Genomic DNA, 23,693 nt, shown 5'->3' with positions numbered 1-23,693 from the left:
ATATAAAAATATTGTAGGATTTGCCGTTAGCTGCTAAGCTACCTGCTGTAAACACAAACCACGTGACTCTCCGCAGCTTTTGCGGCAGTGGGACGAATGACGGCTTAGCCGCAGTAGAGGAAGTTAGTGGAGGGAGGAGAGCAGGCAAGCTGTCGCTTTACTATGTGACCTACAAAACTGCACACGCCATTAAACCTAGACAAAGGTAATAAACACTCACTTGCTAAAACATTCAGCGAGTAAACCGAAGTTAAACTCGCTTATCGTGGGCGTGTTTTAGCAACGCTTGCTAGCTGCGGACAGGCTACAAACAATCTTAGGCCTTAGCTAGCACGTTCTAGTTAGCATGTCGGGATTATATCGAGTTTTTAAACACAATGCGTGATGTAAATTTTAGATTTTGGACGACCGAATTATTTTTAATATAATTATGTAGGTGCTGTAACAACAAATGGAGTTTTGTAGAACGGTTACGAAAACTTCCTCCACAGGTCATCGATAGCATGCTAACGGCTAGCTGGAGACAGGGGTTAGCAACGTGTACTAGTAGCAGGGTACATGTAAGGAACTCGAGGTAAAATACAGTTTGTTTATTGTCCCAAAATCAAAATAGTAACATGATTTGCTTTATTATTGTGTTACTCCCACTTAAACTACCACCATTGGTCGTTTTTGACATGCCAAATGCGTTCAAACTTGATTCACTCGCGCGTTTAGTATCGATCAAAGTTTAGAATGTCTTACTTATACTACCTAAAAGTTCTAGTTTGTTTGTGGGCCTCTGACAATAAAATTCTGGATATTATATAATAGAATAGATTATTCGCAAATTGCTAAGTTCGAATTTAGGTTGGCAACGTTGAGACATGTAATCAAAGCAGTAATTGTTTACAATTGTAAATGAGATCCTGGGATGTGACATTAATCCATTCTAAGGTGGGGATCACAACGTGAAATAGCCATATAGCGGGGGATAACGCTTAGAGTAATTAGCCAATGCCTTCCAAAACCCTGGTGCACCATATTAAACATTAAAGCAATGATAGTATATATAGTCGGTACTACTTATGCATGGTTAATACGATGAATTGATAGACATGTTAAGGAAAAATACATTGTTATTTATCATTGTTGTGACATGAATCGAATTGGTACAGCGGAGTAGCAGGTGGTTTAAGGGGTGGAGGAGACAGCGACAGCGGATTAAAAATTAAGCTGATTTTAAACCTTCCGCTTGCAAAGATTGTCTTGCCCATAGAACTTGTTCTTGCTTCAGTTGCCTCCTTGTTTTAAGTTAAACACTTGACCATCTTTCTTGATGATCGCGCACATCGATTCCATGGTTTTCAGTTTTTTTTTTTCATTTCTTTTAGCATCACTGCAAATCTTGGGACCCTTTGCAACCAGTAGAAAAAATACACGATTGTATCGTCGACTTATAAACTCTTTACGAAGGACCTTAGATTCTGAACTGAAAAAAGTAAGAGAAAGTTTCGCCAACAGCATATCTGCACTTTCATGTTTACGTGATGCAAACCAATAAAGCATTTTAGATGAGGGCGACCAATAGCAGAATACCGCAAAGGTTGAATTTGACAAGTTATTGGGCACGTCTAATAGTTTGTTTTTGATGTCGCATAATCAAGGAAATGACCATAAAGTGTGGCAGACAAACGTTAAACCTTTGATCACGTCTGTTCCATTTTCTGTTCTTTGGAAGTTTGTACTTGTATTCTAACATCTTTGTGTCAGTTAGCTAATCATTTTCCTTTTCCTATGCAGGGAGGTAGCAGCATTCATGGATATTGTGGACACTTTTAACGTTTTAATACCCAGTGACCAGTTGGACGACACCCTCATTGGTCAAAATCTGGGATGTGAAGCCAGTAATGAATTTGTATCTGGACTCTGCCTTGAAGATTCGCTCAAGAACATGTTGAGTGACAAAGATCCGATGTTTGGATGTGCAACTTCTCAGTTCAACCTACTGGATAATGAGGAGGCTTCTTTTCCAATTTCGGGCTCAGCCGGTAAGCAAATTATTTTTTTCAAAATCATTTGGCGATCGATTCAATTTTATTTTATTTTGCATTTTGAAATAACACATTTCAATACTTAAGTAATATTTTGTTTTTAAAAGCCCATGGAAAACACTATAAGTCAATTGAACTGTCTTTGTTGTCATTAATACTAACGTTGTAATACATTGTATGCAACAAGATTAAACATGCCATAATAAAGACTTTAACAAGAAAAGACTGTCAGGCTAAATAAGCAAAAATGTTTACAATTTGCTCATATTTACATTGCGTTTGCTTGGAGACTTGTCTTAGTCATAAAAACTGTGCAACGGTTTAAAGAATAGCGACCGTAAAAGCAGCGTAATGAAAAGTAGGAAGATACAAAGTCCGCAGCTGTGGCTTCGGAGAGTTATCCTAGCTGTTAAGAGTAGGCTGGACTAGCAGCACCGCTCTTGCCTTCTCACAGACTATGCTCGAGTCGCTTCTGGAACCCGCCAGTAATCAGCATTTTTCAGCCGCCTTCTGACTTTTCCTAGAGTCCAGTTTAATTGATGAATGAATTTAAAAAAAAAAACAAGCCGCTAAAAGCTAGCGGCCCTTCCAGGCTTGTTTTGATTCGGGGATGTAAACTACGCATGCCCACCCTGGTTTGATTGACAGCTTACACCAGTCGCGTAAGCATACACTCAATACATGCACACACAATCTGCCTCGTGCAGCACTTACCCCCACAGTAAAATTGAAACTGGGGTACCCGTCAATACATGTTGAATGTTACATTTGTATTCGTCCGTATATTGTGTAAGTCTATGCTTTGCCCTTGTAATCAGAATACTCGCGTATGCCATGTATACTTGGTTATTCGTTTGTCTAAAGGCATGCAAACGATTCAGTCGGATAGCTCCAGAAATCTATTATTCCGTTTACAATCGGATGATTGCCTCCACGTAATCGTAGTCACTGGTGCATTTTAAGTCTGGAATGTGGAATTGTTTTGGATGAAGGTATCCACGTATTTTATTTTAGCACTGATTTTTAAAAATACTTTTCGCCACTTATACGTAAAATTTTCTTTCGTGACAGAGCTCATTAGTGGTTCCACATCCGCAGGAATCAGCAGTCACCTGGCTGAAACTGCAAACAATTCAGTCTCAATCAATAAACCTCTTGCCAGATCCAGGAAACTTTCATATAATGAATTAGGTAAACCTGACTTTTATGTCTGAGGAATTTCTTCAAATTGTGACCTGTGTTTGTCTTTTGCAGTACCAAGTGACGGTCCAGAGCCCGCTAAAAAGAATAGAGATTCCATACCCAGAGGACGACCAAGAAAGAAACCTACCAACAGGATACTGAAGTCATTTCAGATCAAGAAAGGAGTTAAAGGCGTCCAGCTGAAGAATGAACTAACTCAAGGCGGGCGCATCAATATCAACGATATCGAAGGGGGATTATGGTTAAAACCTTCTGTTGTGTTGAAACGACTAACTGTCACGATTGGAGGATTCAAGATTGAACTGCTTCCTGGACCCTCATATGTCCACGACACTGGGGACAACTTTGATAATAGTTTTTCTTACGGTACGGATATCGGAATTGGCATGTTGTCGGACGACGGCGCCGCTTTAAAAAATCCTGAACCTGAGAAAGTTATAGACCAGGATATAACTCGGAAAATATGTCCTGATGATACCCCACTTGGTCTGGGTCCATATGTGAACCCCAATGACGTTCAAGCGGCAAACGGGGCACAGATAAAGATAACTACTGAAGAAACTGAAGACGACAATCAGACTGTGGTGAGAAAGCCAAAAGCTGTCGATGACAGTAAAACTTGTGTTAAGTCGCCACCTAGCAACGGCACTACTGCAAATAACAGGGTAAACAATAAGGATAAGAAAGCGATTTTAGGCAAAAGGCCACTCCAATCCAAGCAACCAGTTAATTCCAATAAGGCAGATGTCATTAAAAGTGAACAAAGTAACAGTAAAAAAGTGGTTGTACCACAAAATTCGACACCCAAAGTTGTCCATAAAGAAGACCTTCACAAAATTAAGCTCTTTAAGGGAAAAAAAATTGGCCAACATTTGAAAAGACGAGCAGAAAACACCTCGACCGATGAGACAACTAAACATCCAAAGATGCAAACAGGTGATCCCAAAGCCAAGCCCATCTCCCCAGTGAAGAAGAGGCCATCTAGCGGCGGTCGTGTGTCTGATCAACACAGCCCCACTAAACAGTCTCACACACTCAACACTTTGAAAGCGGAAGTTTTCTACTCCTCAAGTTTTACTCCTGTGGGTCATCCATCCAAAACGCCCGAAGAAGGCGGGCAGGAGAAGCCTAAAATCAAGAAGCCTGACAAGCTCCTACAAAGGCAGAAAAGCAAGACCGCACGGAGCATTTCTGTGGACGAGCCGCAACTGTTTATCCCGGATAACGCTCCGGCTGTAAAGAAAGAAAATGCGGAGCAACAGGTGCCGGAGGAGCAGCCTGCCAACAGCGAGTCTGTGTGGGACGGAAACAACTGCTGTGGTCAGTGCAAGAAACACCATAACAACATGTAAGTCTTCTGCTCGTCACACAAATAGAAATCATCGCTTGAGTTCAATGATGATATTTGAAAGTACAGTAGACTCCCGAGAGAATGGCAAAGAGGTTTCAATGGTCATGTTTTTACTTCTTCCTTTATCATCACTGCAAGACTTGGGACCCATGTAGAATACAGTAAAAAACTACAAGAATACGCTCACAAAGTCTTTACAAAGTAGACGAGATTCTGAACTGAATGAAGAGAAAATAGTTTAGCCGATAGCATATTGGCATTTTTGTTGCACCGTGACGCAAACCAATAGCAGATTAGCATTTTATGTGTTTTGGAGTAATAGCACTCAAAACAAGTTGTTAATATAATGACATAAATAGGAGCCCAAAAACATATTTTTTCGCACCGTAAAAGTAAAACATCGTAAGGCGGGCTTGCCGTATTCCAGGTGGTCTTTTGTCCTAAACTTACCTACTGCTATTGACGTAAAAGAACAAATGGAAGTGAATGAGTTGGGATGCCATTCTATTGAAATCTTTACTGCAAACTTTTTCAATCAAAACAAAAATAAGTTACAGCTTATGTTACGTTTGCTTCTCCAGGGCTGTCTGAATGTGGTTAATAAAACACCCAGATGGCCTCCAGTTTGGTACATAATTTACACGATTGTGCTCGGCTGCAGCGATGTAAAGATGAATGGTCTGAAATAAGTGCAGAGTGAGAAGTTTTTTTTTCTTTGCAAATCAGCATCTCAAGATGAGTTTGTGGACCAAATTGTTACTGTACATTTTAGGATGAACAAAGTATCTATCTATCTATCTATCTATCTATCTATCTATCTATCTATCTATCTATCTATCTATCTATCTATCTATCTATCTATCTATCTATCTATCTATCTATCTAGTTTAAGCGTAATTAGACAATATTAAAAAAAAAAAATCACTGTAGGATGAATATAAAATAAAAATGATGGCTTCTATTCAAGAGACATATTTGAATCATTTTATCAACAAAGCACTCACAACAACGTTAAGTTGTTTCATGCTTATCTAGTATGGCTATAAAACAGATACAATTGTATTTAAAAAAATGTTTCAGGTTCATGGTAGGTTGCGGCCGCTGTGACGACTGGTTCCATGGCGACTGCGTTGGCCTTGATCTGCTCAAGGTACGTGAAATGGAGGAGGAGGACCAGATGTATGTCTGCTTGAAATGCTGCGAGGAGGAAAGCAACAAAGAAGAGCCCCAAACCCCAGCCACTCCTGCCCCTGAAATCAAGACTGAGGCCCCTGCTCTTAAGCACGCAGGAAAACCTAAGACTGGGGCATCTGAGGAACTGCCGTCAGCTGGTATCCGGTCTGTAAAAAAGGTTGGTGCGTTAAAGTATTTTTTTTAGGCTTGCAAATGTACACACTGCAGCAAGGCAGGTGGGTGGTTACCTCAGCCTTCGCGTGTGAATTTGCATGTTTTTCCCTGTGCCTGCGTGGGTTTCCTCCCTCATTCCAAAAACGTCCATGTCTGGTTATTTGGCCAGTCCAAATTGTCCCTAGGTGTGAATGAGAGAGTGGATGGTTGTATGTCTCTGTGTGCCCTGCGACCGGCTGGCAACCAGTTCAAGGTGTCCCCTGCCCACTGCCCGAAGATAGCTGGGATGGGCTCCAGCACCCCTCGACCCTACTGAGGATAAGCGGTGCAGATAATGGATGGAAATATACACTTAAAATCGCCATATTTTCCGCACTATCGCACTATAAGACTAAGATTTTTTCAAAAGCTACTATGTGCCTTTTATTACAATGCGCCTTATATATGGATCAATATTGAGTCACAACAGGTCTCTCGACTACGGTAAGCAGCAGCCGCCGACTCGATTTTCCCCCGTAGAAGTAGTAGTGCATGGTGGGATTTATATATATATATATATATATATATATATATATATATATATATATACACACCAGCTTTTCATTTCCTAACCAATGTCTCAATCATCATTTGAAATGGTCTCGATTGGCTAAAGTTATTCAGAGGTAAAGAAGACGGGTCCTTTTATAATTTACAGGCTTGTATAGACTAAAGCGGGGTAAAACAAAGCCTGCAATTTGCCCAAAAAGATGTAAATCACAAGTTAGGTTGGTCTATGGCCTACTAAAATGAATTTTACCAGTCTGTTTATTTGTAAACAGGAATTATGGCGCTAAACAGACACCTAGCAACAAGCAACGTCTATTGATGCAGAGATGCTTTTCAGTGCAATTTTTTATTTGTCTGCATTATTGTGCGTTATGAGAACATAAATATTTTACACTGACGGATTCACTTCTCTCACAGAAATAAGGAGACCACGGTCGCGTAGTATCATCCAATGTCTTGGCTGCAAGAGTGAGCTACCATGGGTTTCAGACTGATGGTGATGTTTCTCTGATGAGTACATGACATGAAATTGTCATTATATCTTAAATCCCAAGTGTTAAAGCTTTCCAATGATACGGGCATGGCGCATTTCAGTGACTGGTGACATCGTACAGACACCGTGTCTGTACGTGTCTGAGACACGTATTGGCTTCTCAACAGTCCATCGGAACGTTAAGGGGTTAATAACTTTAGACTGACCTATCTGCCTGTTTTGGTAACAATCGTACCAGAGCGCCTTACAGTCCGGTGCGTTTTATGTAAAATATATGAATATATATGACAAAAGACTATTTTTTGGGGAGGTGCGCCTTACAGTGCAGAAAATACAGTGTTTCCAAAGGCTGTTCCAATATGTGTCCCCCACAGCTAAGTCATCTAATCAAATTTAAAATGTATTTGTAAAGCACTTTTCAGACACCTAAATGCAACTCAAAGTGCTGTACAAAAACATCAAATATACAATAAGAAAATCACCACTCCCCACCCAACATAACGGATCGTCAAATACACACACACACACACACACACACACACACACACACACACATGGGTAAAAAATTACAAAAATAAAAACTTGACATCACCCCCCAAAATACGCCAATAGATGAACAGGAGTGTTTACTTTTCAAGAAACACTAAAAATTAAAACTATAAAGAGAAAGGTAGATTCTTTGATTTGTAACAAACTAATTAGAATTGGAGGAAAAATGAATATATCCGTGAGAAATAAGGTAAAAATTGTCACAACACAAAATCCTGAGGAAAAATGCATAGAGACTAATCACTAGGGCTGCAACAATTAGTCGGCATTGTTGACAAAAATCTATAGTAGAAATAGTCGACAATGAATTCCATTCTTGGCTATTGTCGCGAGACAAGTGATGCTCTAATAATCATAGCCACCATTTTCTCACCCGCATCAATCTTTCTTATTCCACTTTCATTTCAAAAGAAACGGCTCGCTTCTTCACACCAACCATATTGAATGGATGCACGAGATATTAAACAATAAAAACGTCGACGTTCTGAGCGTGCTGGAGATTCACTACACGTAGCACTGTATGTTTACATACGAACTAGAAAGAGGAAGCGGATTCTTTTTACTTCCGTGTGGATGCTGGGTGACCTCTCACAGCGCCACACGCCGGTAGCGGCGGAAAGAAGCACTACAGTACTGCCCTGTACTCTGAAAAAGGCGCACGCAATACAAAATCTAACTTGCAGTATTATGTGGATATCCAGAAAAAAATGTTCATATCTACCGTTTTACGAAAGTCAAATGGGCGTTAGTAGGGAAGCGTCTGTATTGCACACTCGGGCATTGAATTGGGAAAAAAATATCAACCCACTGGTTCATTTCCTTTATGAAGAAAATTAGAAGTGCCATCACAAATTGACAACTAGTCAGTTACATACCCCTTGAACTAGTATTTCTCAATCATTATAAATTTAGCGTCCTAAAATTAGACCTGGGGTGTGTCGTTTTATGTGTGCATAAAAATGTTGAAATCTAAATATCTTCTCAATTATGTGTGTTTACAATGTCCAATTAAGTTCAAAGAGCCTCTATGTATTATTTTCCACTCCATCTATCCGCTTTTATCTTTCTTTTATCAGAGCCGTTTGGGGCAGAACAAGTTAGGTTCTCGGAAGGGGAGCTGGGGAGAGTGCTGGAAAGTGACATCATGCTCATCCCGCGGGTTTTTGTTTATTTGGAAGTGAAGCATGAAAAAGGTGACGGTAATAAGAGGCTTTCTTCCTAAAAACGCCAACCCAAACCCGAGGAAAGATTAAACAAATCAGAGTTTATTCGAGCAGATTTAAGAAATGCACGTACCGTATTTTCCGCACTATAAGGCGCACCGGGTTATAGGGCTCACCCCGAAAAAATAGTTTTTGGTCCTATTTTTGACATACATAAGACGCACCGGATTATAAGGCGCTACAATGGGAACGTCGACAAAACAGTCAGATAGTTCAGTCAAACTTATTACCCCCTTAACATTCCGAAAGCTTGCAAAGACGCAAATACGTGTCGAGAACACGTGTGGATGCGGTGTCCGTACGATGTTACTCAAATGCATCGTTCCATCATTCGGAAGGTTAAAGTCTTGGGATTCAAGAAATGCCAACCATTCCTTAGTTTCTATTTTTTTTTTTTCGCTCGCAACTTTACTGTATATATGACAATAAACACTTGGAATTGAGTTTAATTTAAAAATAGACACTCCATTCCATCCATTATCTGCACCGCTTATCACAGAAACATCAAGTTCAGTCTGAAACAAGATACAGGGATAATATATATATAGCCAGAGTAGCTCACCGAAGTCGTTGTGTTCATAATAATGTGCAGCCGTGGTCCTCTTATATCCGTGAGTTTAGTAAATCCAGGAGAATAAAATATTTACAAGTACAAAATAGTAAAAAAATGCTTTCTGTATGCCGTCAGCCACGTGCTATACGCATTCATCTTTTTCGGCCAATTGCAGGCTTTGTTTTGCCGTTTAAGCCAATGCCAGCCTGTAAATGATAAAAAGGATCCGCCCCTTGACCTCCGAATAACTTTAGCCAATAGTGATCGATTCAACTGATGATTGACACGTCTTTTTTGGCCAATTGCAGGCTTTGTTTTGCCGTTCAAGCCAATGCCAGCCTGTAAATGATAAAAAGGATCCTCCCCTTGACCTCCGAATAACTTTAGCCAATAGTGATGCATTCAAATGATGATTGACACATTGGTTAGCCAATGAAACGCCGGTAAATAAATCCCAGCATACACCGCGGACTACTTGGCGTTCGGGGGAAAATCTAGTCGGTGGCTGCAAGTTAGTTGCAAGACTTTGCGAATTAATTTTGTTCCATAAATAAGGCGCACTGTATTATAAGGCGCATGGTCAGCTTTTGAAAAAAATAAAGGCTTTTAGGTGCGCCTTATAGTGCGGAAAATACGGTACTTGCATGCGCATCATGAATGAACTGACTGAGCCTGCAATCCTGATTTTGAGCTTGGAGATGGCAGCAAAGGATAACAAAGTTCCAAACTCCGTACACCTCCTTTAAATATTGACATTAAATTGGCATCCGGAAAGTCCAGTTGTAATCATTTCATTTTATTTTTGTTTTATGTCCTGTCACTTGACACATTTGTAAATGAGAACTTCAAACAACCCAGAAATAACTTCAGAACAAATATTTGAGCAGAAACATCAAGGCTAAACATGCCACACTCATTACTTTAGTTAATAATTCTCATGTTTAATATGAACAGTAAAACTTACTTAAGTAAGTTAAACTTCCTCTATTTACAAATTAGGAGCAGAGACGGAGATCATCTTCAGATGTCAAAGATACTCATAAATCAGGTAGGATTATTATTTTTCTCATTCTTGCAAGCCCAGTTATAGTAAAATATATCTTTGATGTATAAATTTGCCTATGAAATGAAATGAAATAATTTACTTTTATTCAATATTTATTCCTCTCATTGACATTCACTTATTGGACTATCACGAAGTTGCAGTTTCATCTTTTTTTTTCTTGTTTTAATGGAAACTTCTCTGTTTTTGGTATTCACTCTGTCCTCACAGGCATTCAGCACAAACTTGAAGCGAAAAATAAAAATGCATCTTCTGCTTCAAAAAAGCCGGCATCCATCGAGGAGATCAGACGCAGCGTGCGCGATTCTCTGAAAGAAATCCTCCTGCAGAGGTAGGAACGTTCCCCAAATTTACACGGCCCCGTCAAAACCAGATTTTTTTGTAAAAGCGCTGAACGTTCGACTCACTCATTGTAGGTTGAAGGAATCTGATTTGAATGTCCCGGTGGAGAAAGCATCAGAAGTTGCCAAGAAGATAGAGAAAGAACTTTTGCACATGTATAAAGACACTGAAAACAAATACAAGAACAAGTATCGAAGCCTGATGTTTAACCTCAAAGATACTAAAAATAATGTAAGTGGGGTTGAATTGTCCCAGATTGAGAGCAAACATGATGGAAAGTCGATTTTAGGATGACTTATTTTATCGTTCTGCGCAGGTTCTCTTCAGGAAAGTTCTGAAAGGTGACATATCTCCTGCTAATCTCATCCGGATGAGTCCTGAGGAACTTGCCTCCAAGGAACTGGCAGCCTGGCGGCAAAGAGAGAACAGACATGTGAGTCTTAATTAAATATCTTGACTCGTTTTACAGCCCCAGTGTGTGCAATATAGAGACGCTTTAGTGGTGTAAAAACACTTACTTTAAATAAAACAGTATGGACTCAAATAATGAGCATGAGATACACAGGTTTAGTCATTTGTAATTACATTACACAACTTGAGACGCCCTTTGAAAAAATTGATATGTTGAGGATTTTGTAGAGGAATCTTCTCCTGCTGGTGCACACAGCTGAGCCTTGCATGTGAGGGTCGCAGATTCCTGTGATTTTGGCATCTTCCACTCAGTTTCCACTGTTTCTTTCTCTAGCCACTCATGTTATCCAATTGGCCGCAGGCTATGGTTTACCACTAGTAACCACTTGTTATTGCTAGCTTCACCGTATTAATGAAGTTTACTTTCCTTCAGTGTCATTCGTTCGCCGAGTTCTTATTCAGGGTCCCAACGCTTGAAAAATCTTGCTTGGTCTCTCAATCTTTTACTGGCCTTTTAAGTACCACTGGCTAGCTGCTTAAGTTTGACATTTACACAAACTTTCTCTACCACCAGCTATTCACTCATCAGCTACTCCAGGTGTATGAAGCTGACTAAATTCCATCACACAAAAAATATGAAAGTAGAATTATCTCCAGATATTGAGGAAATGATGTTAATTAATATGGAAAAGGTTTTGGACAAAGTAAATATAAATCTCCAGAAGTGGAGTAAATTGAATTTGACATTATGGGGAAAAGTACTGCAATCAAAATGTCGGTGGCACCACAAATGAAGTACATAACGGGAATGCTCCCTATATGCACCCCCCCAAAATACTGATGTACTAATATAATATGATAAAACATTATTTGTGGGATGGGATGAAACCAAGAATTGGTCTCGATAAATTGTACCTATTGCAAAGGAAGGGTGAATTGTCAATGCCTTATTTTAATTATTGTAGAATTTCATTTGAAATGGGTAAACGTTCAGAATTTTCGATTGGAAATACGGCTGACCCATTTGGGCTCTTATCCAGCAGAAATGTAGCAATGAGAACACTGATTCATGCTCTGTAGTAATGTTCTAAAATAGCCCCCTTACGGGAGAATATTGTTGAAAGTTTGGTAATAATTTTGTAATGTATTCTCCCAAAATTACTAAGACTTTGTCTTCTTGGAGACAGAATTGTAATACCCCTACTTGGACTTAACTTTGAAAATTTTAGACTGGATACCTGACCTGCACTTAGATCATTTTGAGACACCGGAAGCTCCCAGATTGCCCATACATAAACATTGGGAAAACATTGATGATAAACACAATTTCTTGTAAAAAAAAATGCTGGGGTGAATGGACATTTTGTTTGGGACTAATGAGCAATGGGATCACTTTGGAAAGTTTAAATCCACAATCTGTAACGCCTTGTAGTGCATAACACCACAGTCCTCTTTGAGTGTGCTGTTTCTTCTTTTTCCACATGATGAACTGTTGTTTTGCTTTCAGTCTTTGGGTTTGTTTTCGGGATTCCTTAGTGTGTCTTCTTCGAATGTACACACTCCATTCTAAGCTAAGTCAGTTAGTTCTTTGTTCATTTGTGTCTTTGTTTCCTTATCCGCACTGTAAATGTGGAACTGGAGTCGTCCAATTTCGTTGTCACAGCATATCCCATGTTGTAACAATGACAATAAAGGCATATTCTATTCTATTCTATTCTACAACGGCTGTCACTAATGAAAAAAATAACTAAGTTGCTCATTTAAGGTTTTTTCTTCATGGTAAACTATAATTTAATTGGCAAGACTAAATGTCTCATTATTTGAGTCCACAACCTGCAGAAAAACAATTAACGCTACAATATAGTATGTATTAGTTTTTAAAACATTTTTTTTAATTCCCAATTTGATTTTCATTGCAAGCTATGATCGATAAGTCTCATGGTTATGTCTCCAACGCTATACACTAATACGAGTCACTGCTCTAGGTGACCTGACATAACCGGATAAAGCTACAGTTTTAGAGCGCAATTACATCATTGTTCTTCACAATCAATATTGTATTTATAGTTTAATATATTTATGAGATTTTTCTTTCTTTCTTTCACAGACAATTGAAATGATTGAAAAAGAGCAACGAGAGGTTGAGAGGCGTCCAATCACAAAGATCACACATAAGGGAGAAATTGAGATCGAACGTGAAGAACCACGTAAGGTACCTGAACCAGTGGAGGTGGAAGTAGAGGTAAGAAAATGTGCATTTTGTTGATGACATTTTTGCAATGTGGTTAAACTAGATCATTGTGGACTCTTTTCTTTTTATCTGACAGGTTGAACTGCCCGCCAAAGTCCCAGAAGTTTTGGTAGAACCTCTGACCACCCCCAACAAACCTGCAGAGAGCACAGAGATTGAGAAAGACACCACCAGCAAACACAAGTCTCACTTATTTGACCTGAACTGCAAGATCTGTACAGGTAGGCTACAACATATATGGTATTCTCCACACTGTAATGCGCACTTGACAATAAGGCTTATGAAATTGAGACTACAGTAAGCTACCACATGCATTCATGTGTAACTGTTTTGCTTTTTATACACTCACGATATATATTATTGCAAATATTGTTCAGTAGGTTAGTTTCACTGACCATTTTTGCAAAACATGGTATACAACAGGAATCAAACCCATGTCGTGGAGGCGAGAGACTTCTCCATTAGACCACCGAAAGTACAGATGACATACAAAAAGACTTAGGAGTTTATTATCACACCATTTTTCCCACATCTTCACCTGTGCGGCAATAACCTTGCAATGTTATAGGTACAAGAACGTAAAATAGATTGTATAGTGTTTTGTTAAAATACTTTCCGTTTTCTCCGTTCTCTAACATTCTTTGGTGAAGAACAAGAGAGACTGTAGAAAACTCAGAAGTTGATCGATTATGTCATTGCACATTCATTGTAATACCTCGTACGGTTGTATGTAATACCAAACTTATCCATCGTATTCTGTGGTGTTTAAAGACGCACCGGGTTACAAGGTGCACGTTCAAATTTCTGGTCAAATTGGGGTTTTCTGATGCGCCGTGTAGCCCAGAAATGACACTAAACATTAATTGTGATCATAAACATCACGAGCTTAAACTTTGTTTCTTACAAACTAAGGTCGCATGGCACAACCGGTGAAAGAAGCCCCCACCAAAGTGGTCAAAGTGGCCACAACAGTGGCGAGGCGACAATCCACCAAAAGCGAGGAAGCGAGCGCGCCGGCGCCACCTGCTGCGGAGGATGAGCTACACCTCACAGTCTTAGAGGAGAGCTTCCAGAAGGCTCACGGCAGCTTGGAGCAAAGGTGAGCTGTCGTTTCGTGACCCTTGCCCGTCTTTTATTCGTAACCGATGCTGACATGTGGCGTCCTCCATCTCAGGGTTGAGCCGGCAAGCAGCCGAGAGGTGGAGGCGTCGTTCCTCTCCAGCCTCAAGTCCCTGTGGCGAGGCTTCCTTATCATGCACTCGGTGGCCAAACTCGTCACGAAAGCTTTCCCTGTCTCAGGGATTCTGGACGGCTTGACGGAGGTAGAGCAGCCGTTTTAACGACCCCCCCAGCAGACTACGGACACACTTTAGCTCGAAGTTTTTCAAGTCAACGCTGCGCTGACTTTTTATGCATTAACATTCTCATAAAGATTTGAACTTTTTTAGCCTTAATGCAATTGCTTCAATTTACATAACATTGGGCTAAGAAGAAGATAGGTTCTTTGTCAGCACTCTACTACAAAGTCAGCGACAAAAGTTTTTAGGGTAACTTTAAGAACCGGGGTTTCTAACCTTTCTGGAGCTGAGAACTACCTTTTTTGGTACTGATGAACGGGAAGTTTGATATGAATTTCTAAAATAACCATTTACCGTGTCAATACTACCTTGTTACTATGTAATTACTATGTTATTGCAAGACTGTAATGATTAATATGTTAGAAATCAAATCTTATCGAAAATCATGATGGCTCATTACCGCTGAGCTATTTTTAGAACAGCGTTGGTGACTGTGAATCTTACATATAAAAAAATGAGAATAAGGGCTAGGAATCCTAGTTCCTTTTTATTTAAATAACAATAATTGGGATTCCATTCTAACATTTTCACAATAATTTTCATATTCCATATATTTTATTTGAGATGTTATTATATTAGGATTACATCATTTGCATTTGCAACACACACATAAAAATGCCCAGCTGCAATCAAGATCCAGTTTAAAATTTGAATGATTTAATGTTAATTATTTGAAAAAAAGCACTTTAGTACCAAGGGCACTGTCTTTAAATTCTAACTTGTTGGGAGAGTAACTAGTCCAAAAATTAGATTTTTTTTTTTAAAAATACTTCTATAGATGTATTTCTTAAAATCTGATAATATGCATACGCTGCCCTACTTACGAACGGTTCAGGACGATCGTTCTTAAGTTGCTTCAGTGATATATTTTGTATGTAACCTGTATTGTTTTGTACAAAAAAAATAAACATTTCATAAAATAATATGCGCGATACAGATAAAGTTGATTTTAACTTACTTTAGGGAGATGCGGTTCAAGAGTTAGGCAACTTCCTCCTTCGTGGTAAAAAGTGGCCGAATAAAAGCGATCCAACCGTTTTCTTAACTGCATCAAGCTTTCATATTTCACTTTCATTTCAAATGAAACGGAACGCCTCTTCTTTACAATTTACACCAACCATATTGAATGGACGCCAGAGATATTAAACGATAAAAACGTCAAAGTTCAGTACACGTTGTTATGATTACACACTAACCAGGAAGTAGAAGCCGAATTTCTTCTTCGGGGTGGATGCTGGGTGATCTCTCACAGCACCACCACATGCACTACAGTAATGTCCTGTTCTCAGAAAAAGGTGCACAATACAAAATCTAACTTACAGCAATGTCCGGATATTTTTCGACATACCCAAAAAAATGTTCATATGAACCTTTTTTCGGAAGTTGAATGGTCGTAAGTAGGGGAGCCTCTGTAACAACATAGTAATAACATTAATTTCTGTTTGCGAAGTGCATATCACAGTGGTAGCCCTTAACGCTTAAGAACAGAAAAAGTAACTCTTAACTTTAAAAGGGTATGTGACTCCTGGCGTTGTAGAACATTTTAATAGTTGTTAATTTTATAAATTAACTGTATTGTTCTTAATGATTTAAAATAACCTCATCTAGGGAAACTGAATTGTAACTTTTTTTCCCTTTCGTAGGATCTTCCCGACAGCATTCAGGTTGGCGGAAGGATAAGTCCGCAGACCGTGTGGGATTACTTGGAGAAGATCCGTGCCACAGGAACAAAAGTACGATTTTTTTTTCTCCAGTGCTGCTTTAATGAGATCAGATTAATTTGTCTCTGATTATCAGGAAGTGTGCCTGATCCGCTTTTCGCCCGCAACGGAGGAAGATGAGATCTCCTACACACTGCTCTACGCTTACTTCAGCAGCAGAAAGCGATTCGGGGTGGTGTCCAACAACCGCAAACAAGTGAAAGACATGTATCTCATTCCTTTGGGTGCTTCGGAAAAAGTGCCGCACCAGCTTGTGCCTTTTGATGGACCAGGTGAGTGAAACAAACACAAGAGAACGCAGTATTCTCTAGATTTTTGCGGTAAATCAATTCAATACCCAACCATATTACAAATTTGCGGTAAATGAACTGTATTCATCCCTTGATGTTCCGCCGGCGGGCTGGCAGACTGTTGATAAACAAAATCGTGTCTTCCGGATGTCACCAGCCACTGAAATACATCAAGCCAAATATCATTGAAAAGCCTAAACTCTGGGAATTCAAGATATAATGATCATTTAATATTATAATCATTACAGAATTATCACTATCAGTCCGTAACAGGTTATGTAACAACTATAAAGCCGGTACAGTATACTGTAACTCACCATAAAGTGGTGGGAAATTTTTATTCCTGACACAATTCGCCGCAAATATGGCGTGGTTACATTCACGAGAGCCCAGTGAATCCCACCGTGTAAAATATTTACTCGAAAACACATGATAATGCTGACGGATTAAAAAAAACGCCTAAAAGCAGTCCTGCATCGTTTGACGATCATTGATATAATCTGTCTGTTTGGCTCCATAACTCGCCTTTAAACATAAACATAACCGTCAGATGATTTCTGCTATAGCCATTAGCCTCTGACCTTTTAAATGACATCAATTGGCCAATTGCTAGGGTTTTTCTGCAGTCCTTGTCCTGTGACAACCTATGAGGGCCTGTATTGAAAAAAAGGTCATTACTTACTTCGGCTTCAAAAATCTTAAGCCAACAGTGACCGATTCAAATGTGGATTGACACGTTGATTAGCCAATGAAATCTCCAATGTAATTGTACGCAGTTTTACGAGCTGTATTGAAATCAGAGCCAAAAATAAATTTGCGTAAATGCCGCCCGGAATCCATTGTAAGTGTGCAGCATCGTGGATTGACCTCAGTAAAGAGACGTCAAATATTTACAATTTTACACAATGTCTAAAAATTGGCCAATGTAAAAAATACCAAAGTTTTCAGGGCTGTAAACTGGTTGTCTCCAAATGGCCACTTTTGAAAATGCCTAGACCCAACAGTAGAAAGATTTGTAAAATACGATGTTTAGTTTTTCAGATTGTGATCAAATTTGACAATGTACCAGGTAAGGCTTCAAGTTATTGTCTCACCTGTTTTGCAGCTAAGATTTCCATGCAACCTCATATTTCTGTGTTTAAACTCAATGTTAGTAGCACTTGCAGTGATTATTTCAGTTTGGAACAAAACTTCAGTCTTACCTTTCAAAAAAGGACAAAAACCATCCTGATCCTGCAAATGGTTCAAGAACAGCATTCAATTTACATTGGGTATGTCTTGGATTGGGATTTTTAGGCGAAATTTTACGGGAATGGTAAGGGGTTAACTTTAAATTTAACACAGATAATTCAAAACATACAATTAAAACAACATATATAATATGCTTATTTTTCAAATACATGATTTATATACAAGATATGTTATCAAGGAGTGCCATCTAAAAGCAATCAACATTGCAGTTTTTTTAATGACAATATCCTCTAAGGACCATTTTCATCCTTAAAAAGACAGGAAAACCCTGCCAGGAAATCAAAAAATACTCTTTATTTGGTCTAAAATTCTAGTTTCAATACTTGGCAGCTCTGCTTGTAATAGAAAAAAATTGCAATGCACTAAAGACTGCGAAATGGCGTGGGAATACTGTTAAAACATGGAAGTTAATTTAACAATCATGTTTTTGGCAGGTCTGGAAAACAACCGCACAAACCTTCTCATGGGACTCATCATCCGTCAGAGGCCAAAGAGAGACTATATTTCTGTCAACATCACCGAAACGTCGAGAATGTCTCCCGAAGTCAAGCCCGTGCCGGTTTCAGTCCAGGAGACCCGCGTAGAAGAAGACGAGAAACTCTTCCTGGCATCTCTGACCACCCCCATCAAACCCGAGAAGGAGAAACTCGCCGAGACGACGGAAATTGCAGAGGAGCCCGTCACAGAATCTGTGGAAGAACCCTCTGCAGCCGGGAACAGCGGCCAGGAGTCCAACAAGCCCCTGCGTTTCCTTCCAGGCGTGCTGCTGGGCTGGGGCGGAATTCTCCCGCCGCTGCCAGATTTCGGAGAAAATCCGCCTCAAACCCAACCTGTCAAAAAAGTGGAGTCCCTACCTAATGAGGACCCTAAAGACCCGGCTCCGGTCGTCGCCACAGTGCCCCGGGAGCGTTTCATCATTAAGAAAAAGGAAGTCAAAGCCGTCCAACCCGAACCACAGATTGAAAAACCAGCCGAGGTCCAACCCCTCGCTCCGGCGCTCTCCTTGCGAGATAAACCTCCAGATGTTTCCACGGAGGCTTTCCTGGAAAGTTTGTCCAACGCCGAAACCGTCCGAAAAGATGACAAGTCGGACCCGGAGAACACGAATACATCCAAACCTTTGAGCGGGATCCTGAAAAAGATCTCCACCTATTCAACAGAGTCAGAAAACAAGGAACCAAGCCACCTGACAGAGGTTAAAATCTCTCCAGCAGTACCCGGCGGCAGTAAAACCAGCCCGGTGACGGCTTTTCATCAAGGGGTTTCACAGATCTCTCAGGCCAAACCAAAAGAACAGGGTGAAGATCCCGATGGATTCCGGCCTGGTGGATCCCCGGTACAGGACGGTGCAAAAACGCCAGCTTTCCCGCCATGCAACAGCGCCCCACCCGTCCATTCGCCGTTTCATCAACCTCCACCTCAGGTACCCGCCGACCAGGACCCATCCGTCCACGAATCTCCGAATAACCCGTACGTCCAGGACCAGAATCACGATTCCGGAACAGACGTGCCTCCTCATTCTCACCACCAAGAAGAAGAAGTCTACACCTACTGCCACCCGTGGGAGGAGAAGGAGAGGTTCAGCGAGGAACGCGAGGACCAGGAAAGGCACGGCCACCACCGAAGGGACTCGCACCACGCTAAGAAAAGCCGCTATCACGACAGGGCCAGGAAATCCGAGCACGACGACAAGCACAGGCATCACAGACACTCGGAGGATCGCTACGGCGAGCGCAGGAAAGAGCGATACCACGGCGAGGAGTCTGAGTACGCCCGCTACAAAGAACGCCACCGACACCGCCGAGACTCGGATTACGACGCCGGCAGGAGGAGCTCCAAAGACGGCTACTCGTAATCATGGTTTTGAAAACGTTCTTTTTTTGACTCTCAGTAGAATGTGTTTGTTTGGTGCTTTCCGAGACTGATTTTCAACCACTTTGTTTGGCTTTGTCAGTGTGCAGCTCGTACGTCGCCCCCTTCGGAGAATGAGGAACTCAGCGGCCAGTTCAGTTTACGGGGGAGTCGATCCACTTATGTTTCAAATGTTAGCTTATGGGGCGTAGATGCATTTTTTTCCCTATCGAGCGTTTTTAAGATTTTTATTATTATCGCCGTTACCGTATTTATTCGTGTATAACCTCATTTTTGACCCAAAATCCGTCTTAAGGTTTTATTTCCCTTTTTCTCAGCTCAAACTGCGCGGTTGGATTTAAAGGCTCAAACCCGGTTCGCGGAGGTGAGAGTGCTGAGTCCTAACCACTAGGACACTAGTAGTGTAGATGACATATGCAAAGGCAGTGGGTTTTATCTCCTTATAACACCATTTTAGTTACAGTACCAGAGGTGAGTGTTATAATGACAAAATTTGTCACTTACAATGCTTAGGAATAGAAGATTAGAATGTAATTCATTCTTATTATAACATTTGTCTCTGGTACCGTGACTAAGAATAGTGTGATAATGATAACGTAAGTGACACATTTATTGTAACAGGTTGACAATAAATTATATTATATTCTTCTATTTTTACACTTTCACATTTATCACACTATTTTTAGTCACGGGACCAAAGATGAATGTTATAATGAGAATAAATTCTATTCTATTCTTCAATTCTAAGCATTGTAACATATTACATTTGTCACTTTCACTGCTTAGAATATAAGAATAGAATTGACTGCCATCATAACATTTGTCTCTGAAATCGTGACTATAAATGGTGTGATAATAAGACCAAACTACTGCCTTTTCGTTTGTCAATTATATCACCTAGTCCAGTTATTAAGATTTGATGCTTGTAAATGACAAATTTATTTTCAAGTCATGTTTATTTGAGACGGCCTTAATCACAAGGAGTCCCAAAGGGCTACCGACCCCGGATTATTGAAAACCACAATGATTTTACTAGAATAGAAGAATGATAACGAAATTATTGTCATACCATTTGTCTCTAGTACTGTGACTAAAATTAGTGAGATAACGAGGTAGAACCTGCTGCCTTTTTGTATGTCATTTACATCACTGGTGGTCCAGTGGTTAGGATTTGGCGCTTGTAACATGCTACAATGCTTGGACTAGAATAGAAGAATAGAATCGAAATTATTATCACAGCATTCATTTCTGGTACCTTGACTAAAAATAGTGAGATGAGATAAAACGTACGGCCATTTTCGTATGTCAGTAGTTAGGGTTCTGCTCTCTCACTGTCGTGACCTGGGTCCGATTCCCATTGCATCCAATGTTTTGCAATTGTAGTCGGCAACATTTTTTCTCGATAGAACCTTGTGTGCACCCTTTATTAACTTTGAGTTTATTTTTAGGTCAAATATACACAAATAAATACGTTAAGTATTTTTGTTTCCACTGACCTGCTTTAACATGTTATTAATCTCCCGGAAATATGTTTTGCGACTCACATGCACCCCTAAAACGACTCGTCCAGGAGTGTTTGGCGTCGTGAAGGTTACTTTTTAAAGAATCGCTTGAACTCTTTTAGTCCTACTTTCTACTGGAAACGCATTGTACATTTCGGGCTTGTAATATATCTTAGAAATTAAGTGTGCCTTTGCACGTGTGTATGTACAGTTGGTAATAAAGATCATTTTTCTTTTTGTTTTTTTAAATTGTTATTAAAATAAAGTACAATTTCTGTGTACAGTAAATACAGTATATTAAAGATACAATCACTGAAATTACTGCTGTCTTGTATTGAATGCATATCTCACTAAGAAAAAAAATTTTTTGAATTTCAAACTAAGTTTGGGTACTCTTGTCCAATATTTAATTATGATAAATTGTCCGAATCACGTCCCCACCTTACAATGTTTTCATTTTGCATTGTGGAATACCTTTATTTTCTGTCCCCTCTTTATGGCAGTTCCCCCACTATACTACAACACATTATTTTGCATCCCTTAAAACTTACCTTAATCTATACTTTACGGTGTTTGTGTGTAGGTCTCTAAGATGCCCGTCTGCTAGTGGTCGACGTTATGGCATTATAAATAGGCAATTATGCTATTAGCTGAATTACCTCGCATGATGCCTTTCGCTCTACTTTCAATCAGAATCTCACGTGACATATAAATTTTGCGAGTCTGCGATACAATAATTAGTATTATTATGCTTGCGGCGGCGCAGTGGTTAGCGCTTGTGCAGCACAGTTCATGTCATGGGAACCTGTTGTGGGTTCAAATCCAGCTCCAGACTTCCTGTGCGGAGTTTGTATGTTCTCCCTGTGCTTGCGTGGGTTTCCTCCGGGCACTCCGGTTTCCTCCCACGTTCCAAAAACATGCATTTCAGGTGAATTGGCCGGTCCAAATTGTCCCTAGGTGTGAATGAGCGAATGAGTTGTCTGTCCCCGTGTGCCCTGCGATTGGCTGGCAACCAGTTCAGGGTGTCCCCTGCCCACTGCCCGGAGATGGCTGGGATGGGCTCCAGCCCCCCCGCGACCCTAATGAGGATAAGCGGTACGGCTGATGAGATGATGATGAGATTCTTATTTTTGGTACTTTATTTGTTTCCTCTGAGTCTCAAGACTTGCAGTGACGCTAGAGGGAGAAGCACAAACAGGATGACCATGGAAATGATGCTTGCAATTATCAAGAAATATGAAGAAGGTACACAGATGGCTAAAAGTATTTTTTTCTGATTTTTATTAAAGAAAAATCACACAAAACATATATTGTCAGGGTCAAAACGTTCACTATAACTCAAAACTTTGCAAAAAAAAAATACTCTCTCCCGCCTCCAATCAAGAAAAGAAACTGTATCTAAGTCTTTTGTGGCCATATTCTAAAATGTACAGGAACTATTTTGTATTTCTGAGTGCCCAATAAATGCTCACCAACCTTTTTGAAGCTTAGAGTTACAGAGGGTCTCCAACGTGTTGCCTGCGGGCACCAGGTAGCTTCCTTAAATCACCTGAGTAGCTTACAGACCGGTTCTGAATTATCTCACCAGCGACGAGTCGTCGTGATTTACTAGGACATTTGATTTCCACAATGTTTTAGTGCACATGTCAAAGTCAAAATCTGCAGGCCAAATTTAGCCCGGGGGAAGGTAATCTAAAATCATTTGTAGAACCGGCTTGCAAACTGCAGATTTTTTCAAACTCACAAATACTACATTTCCCAAAATGCAACAGTGATGTACGCGTGCTCAAAATGATTGACTTGCTACTTCCCAATTTGCAAATATGGTATATATTAAGTGCATAAACTAATCTCTAAATTAAACATGACCACCACTCTGAGGTCGGAACTGGGGTTAGGGTTTAATAAATAATAATCCTTTTATTAAAATCAGAGGGTTGCAGGTTCAATTCCCTGTCAAGGCAATACAAATTCCAGTGTTGGGGTTTTGTTGGGACCTATGGTTAGGGTTTTGGTTGTGCCTGTAAAAATCTTAATCTAGGATCTTTACTGGGGATAGAAGCCAGATAATAAATACAAGTAAAACCATGAACAATGCCTTTTCATTTCTCATCTACTTCACATGTGGTCTAGTGGTTAGGATTCGGCATCCTCAGCAATTCCACATAATGATTAGCGATGGTTGTCTTGAATGTTTTTGGACGGTTCAATCATCGTCAAACACGGTAAAATACTACAATACTGTAATACCTTGTGTATAACGCGTATGCAAACTTAGAGTTCTTATTTAGGTATGAAAAATATGCGTTATACGTGAATCACAGTTCACTT

At 40.0% G+C, this 23,693-nt stretch overlaps 1 protein-coding gene across 2 annotated transcripts; it reads left to right on the top strand.

Moving 5' to 3' along the window:
• The first annotated feature begins 96 nt into the window (after positions 1 to 96).
• On the top strand, positions 97 to 21,680 carry phf3 (PHD finger protein 3). Of its 2 annotated transcripts, XM_088351908.1 has the most exons (16): positions 97 to 205; positions 1,783 to 2,030; positions 3,105 to 3,224; positions 3,288 to 4,584; positions 5,668 to 5,938; positions 10,301 to 10,349; positions 10,575 to 10,695; positions 10,781 to 10,937; positions 11,023 to 11,139; positions 13,225 to 13,359; positions 13,445 to 13,589; positions 14,281 to 14,467; positions 14,543 to 14,690; positions 16,370 to 16,459; positions 16,524 to 16,719; positions 18,423 to 21,680. In XM_088351908.1, exons 2-16 carry the CDS (start codon positions 1,799 to 1,801, stop codon positions 19,841 to 19,843), a joined length of 4,686 nt encoding a protein of 1,561 aa, XP_088208034.1. In that variant the 5' UTR covers positions 97 to 205; positions 1,783 to 1,798; the 3' UTR covers positions 19,844 to 21,680. The 2 variants fall into 2 exon arrangements, with proteins under 2 accessions (XP_088208034.1, XP_088208035.1); XM_088351909.1 differs by lacking the exon at positions 3,105 to 3,224.
• The last annotated feature ends 2,013 nt before the right edge of the window (positions 21,681 to 23,693 follow it).

Source organism: Urocampus carinirostris, chromosome 13 (genome assembly GCF_059441175.1).
Source record: "Urocampus carinirostris isolate Australia breed hairy pipefish chromosome 13, RoL_Ucar_1.0, whole genome shotgun sequence".
In the NCBI taxonomy this organism is placed as follows: Eukaryota; Metazoa; Chordata; class Actinopteri; order Syngnathiformes; family Syngnathidae; genus Urocampus; species Urocampus carinirostris.
This window is presented reverse-complemented; position numbering and strand designations above follow the sequence as displayed.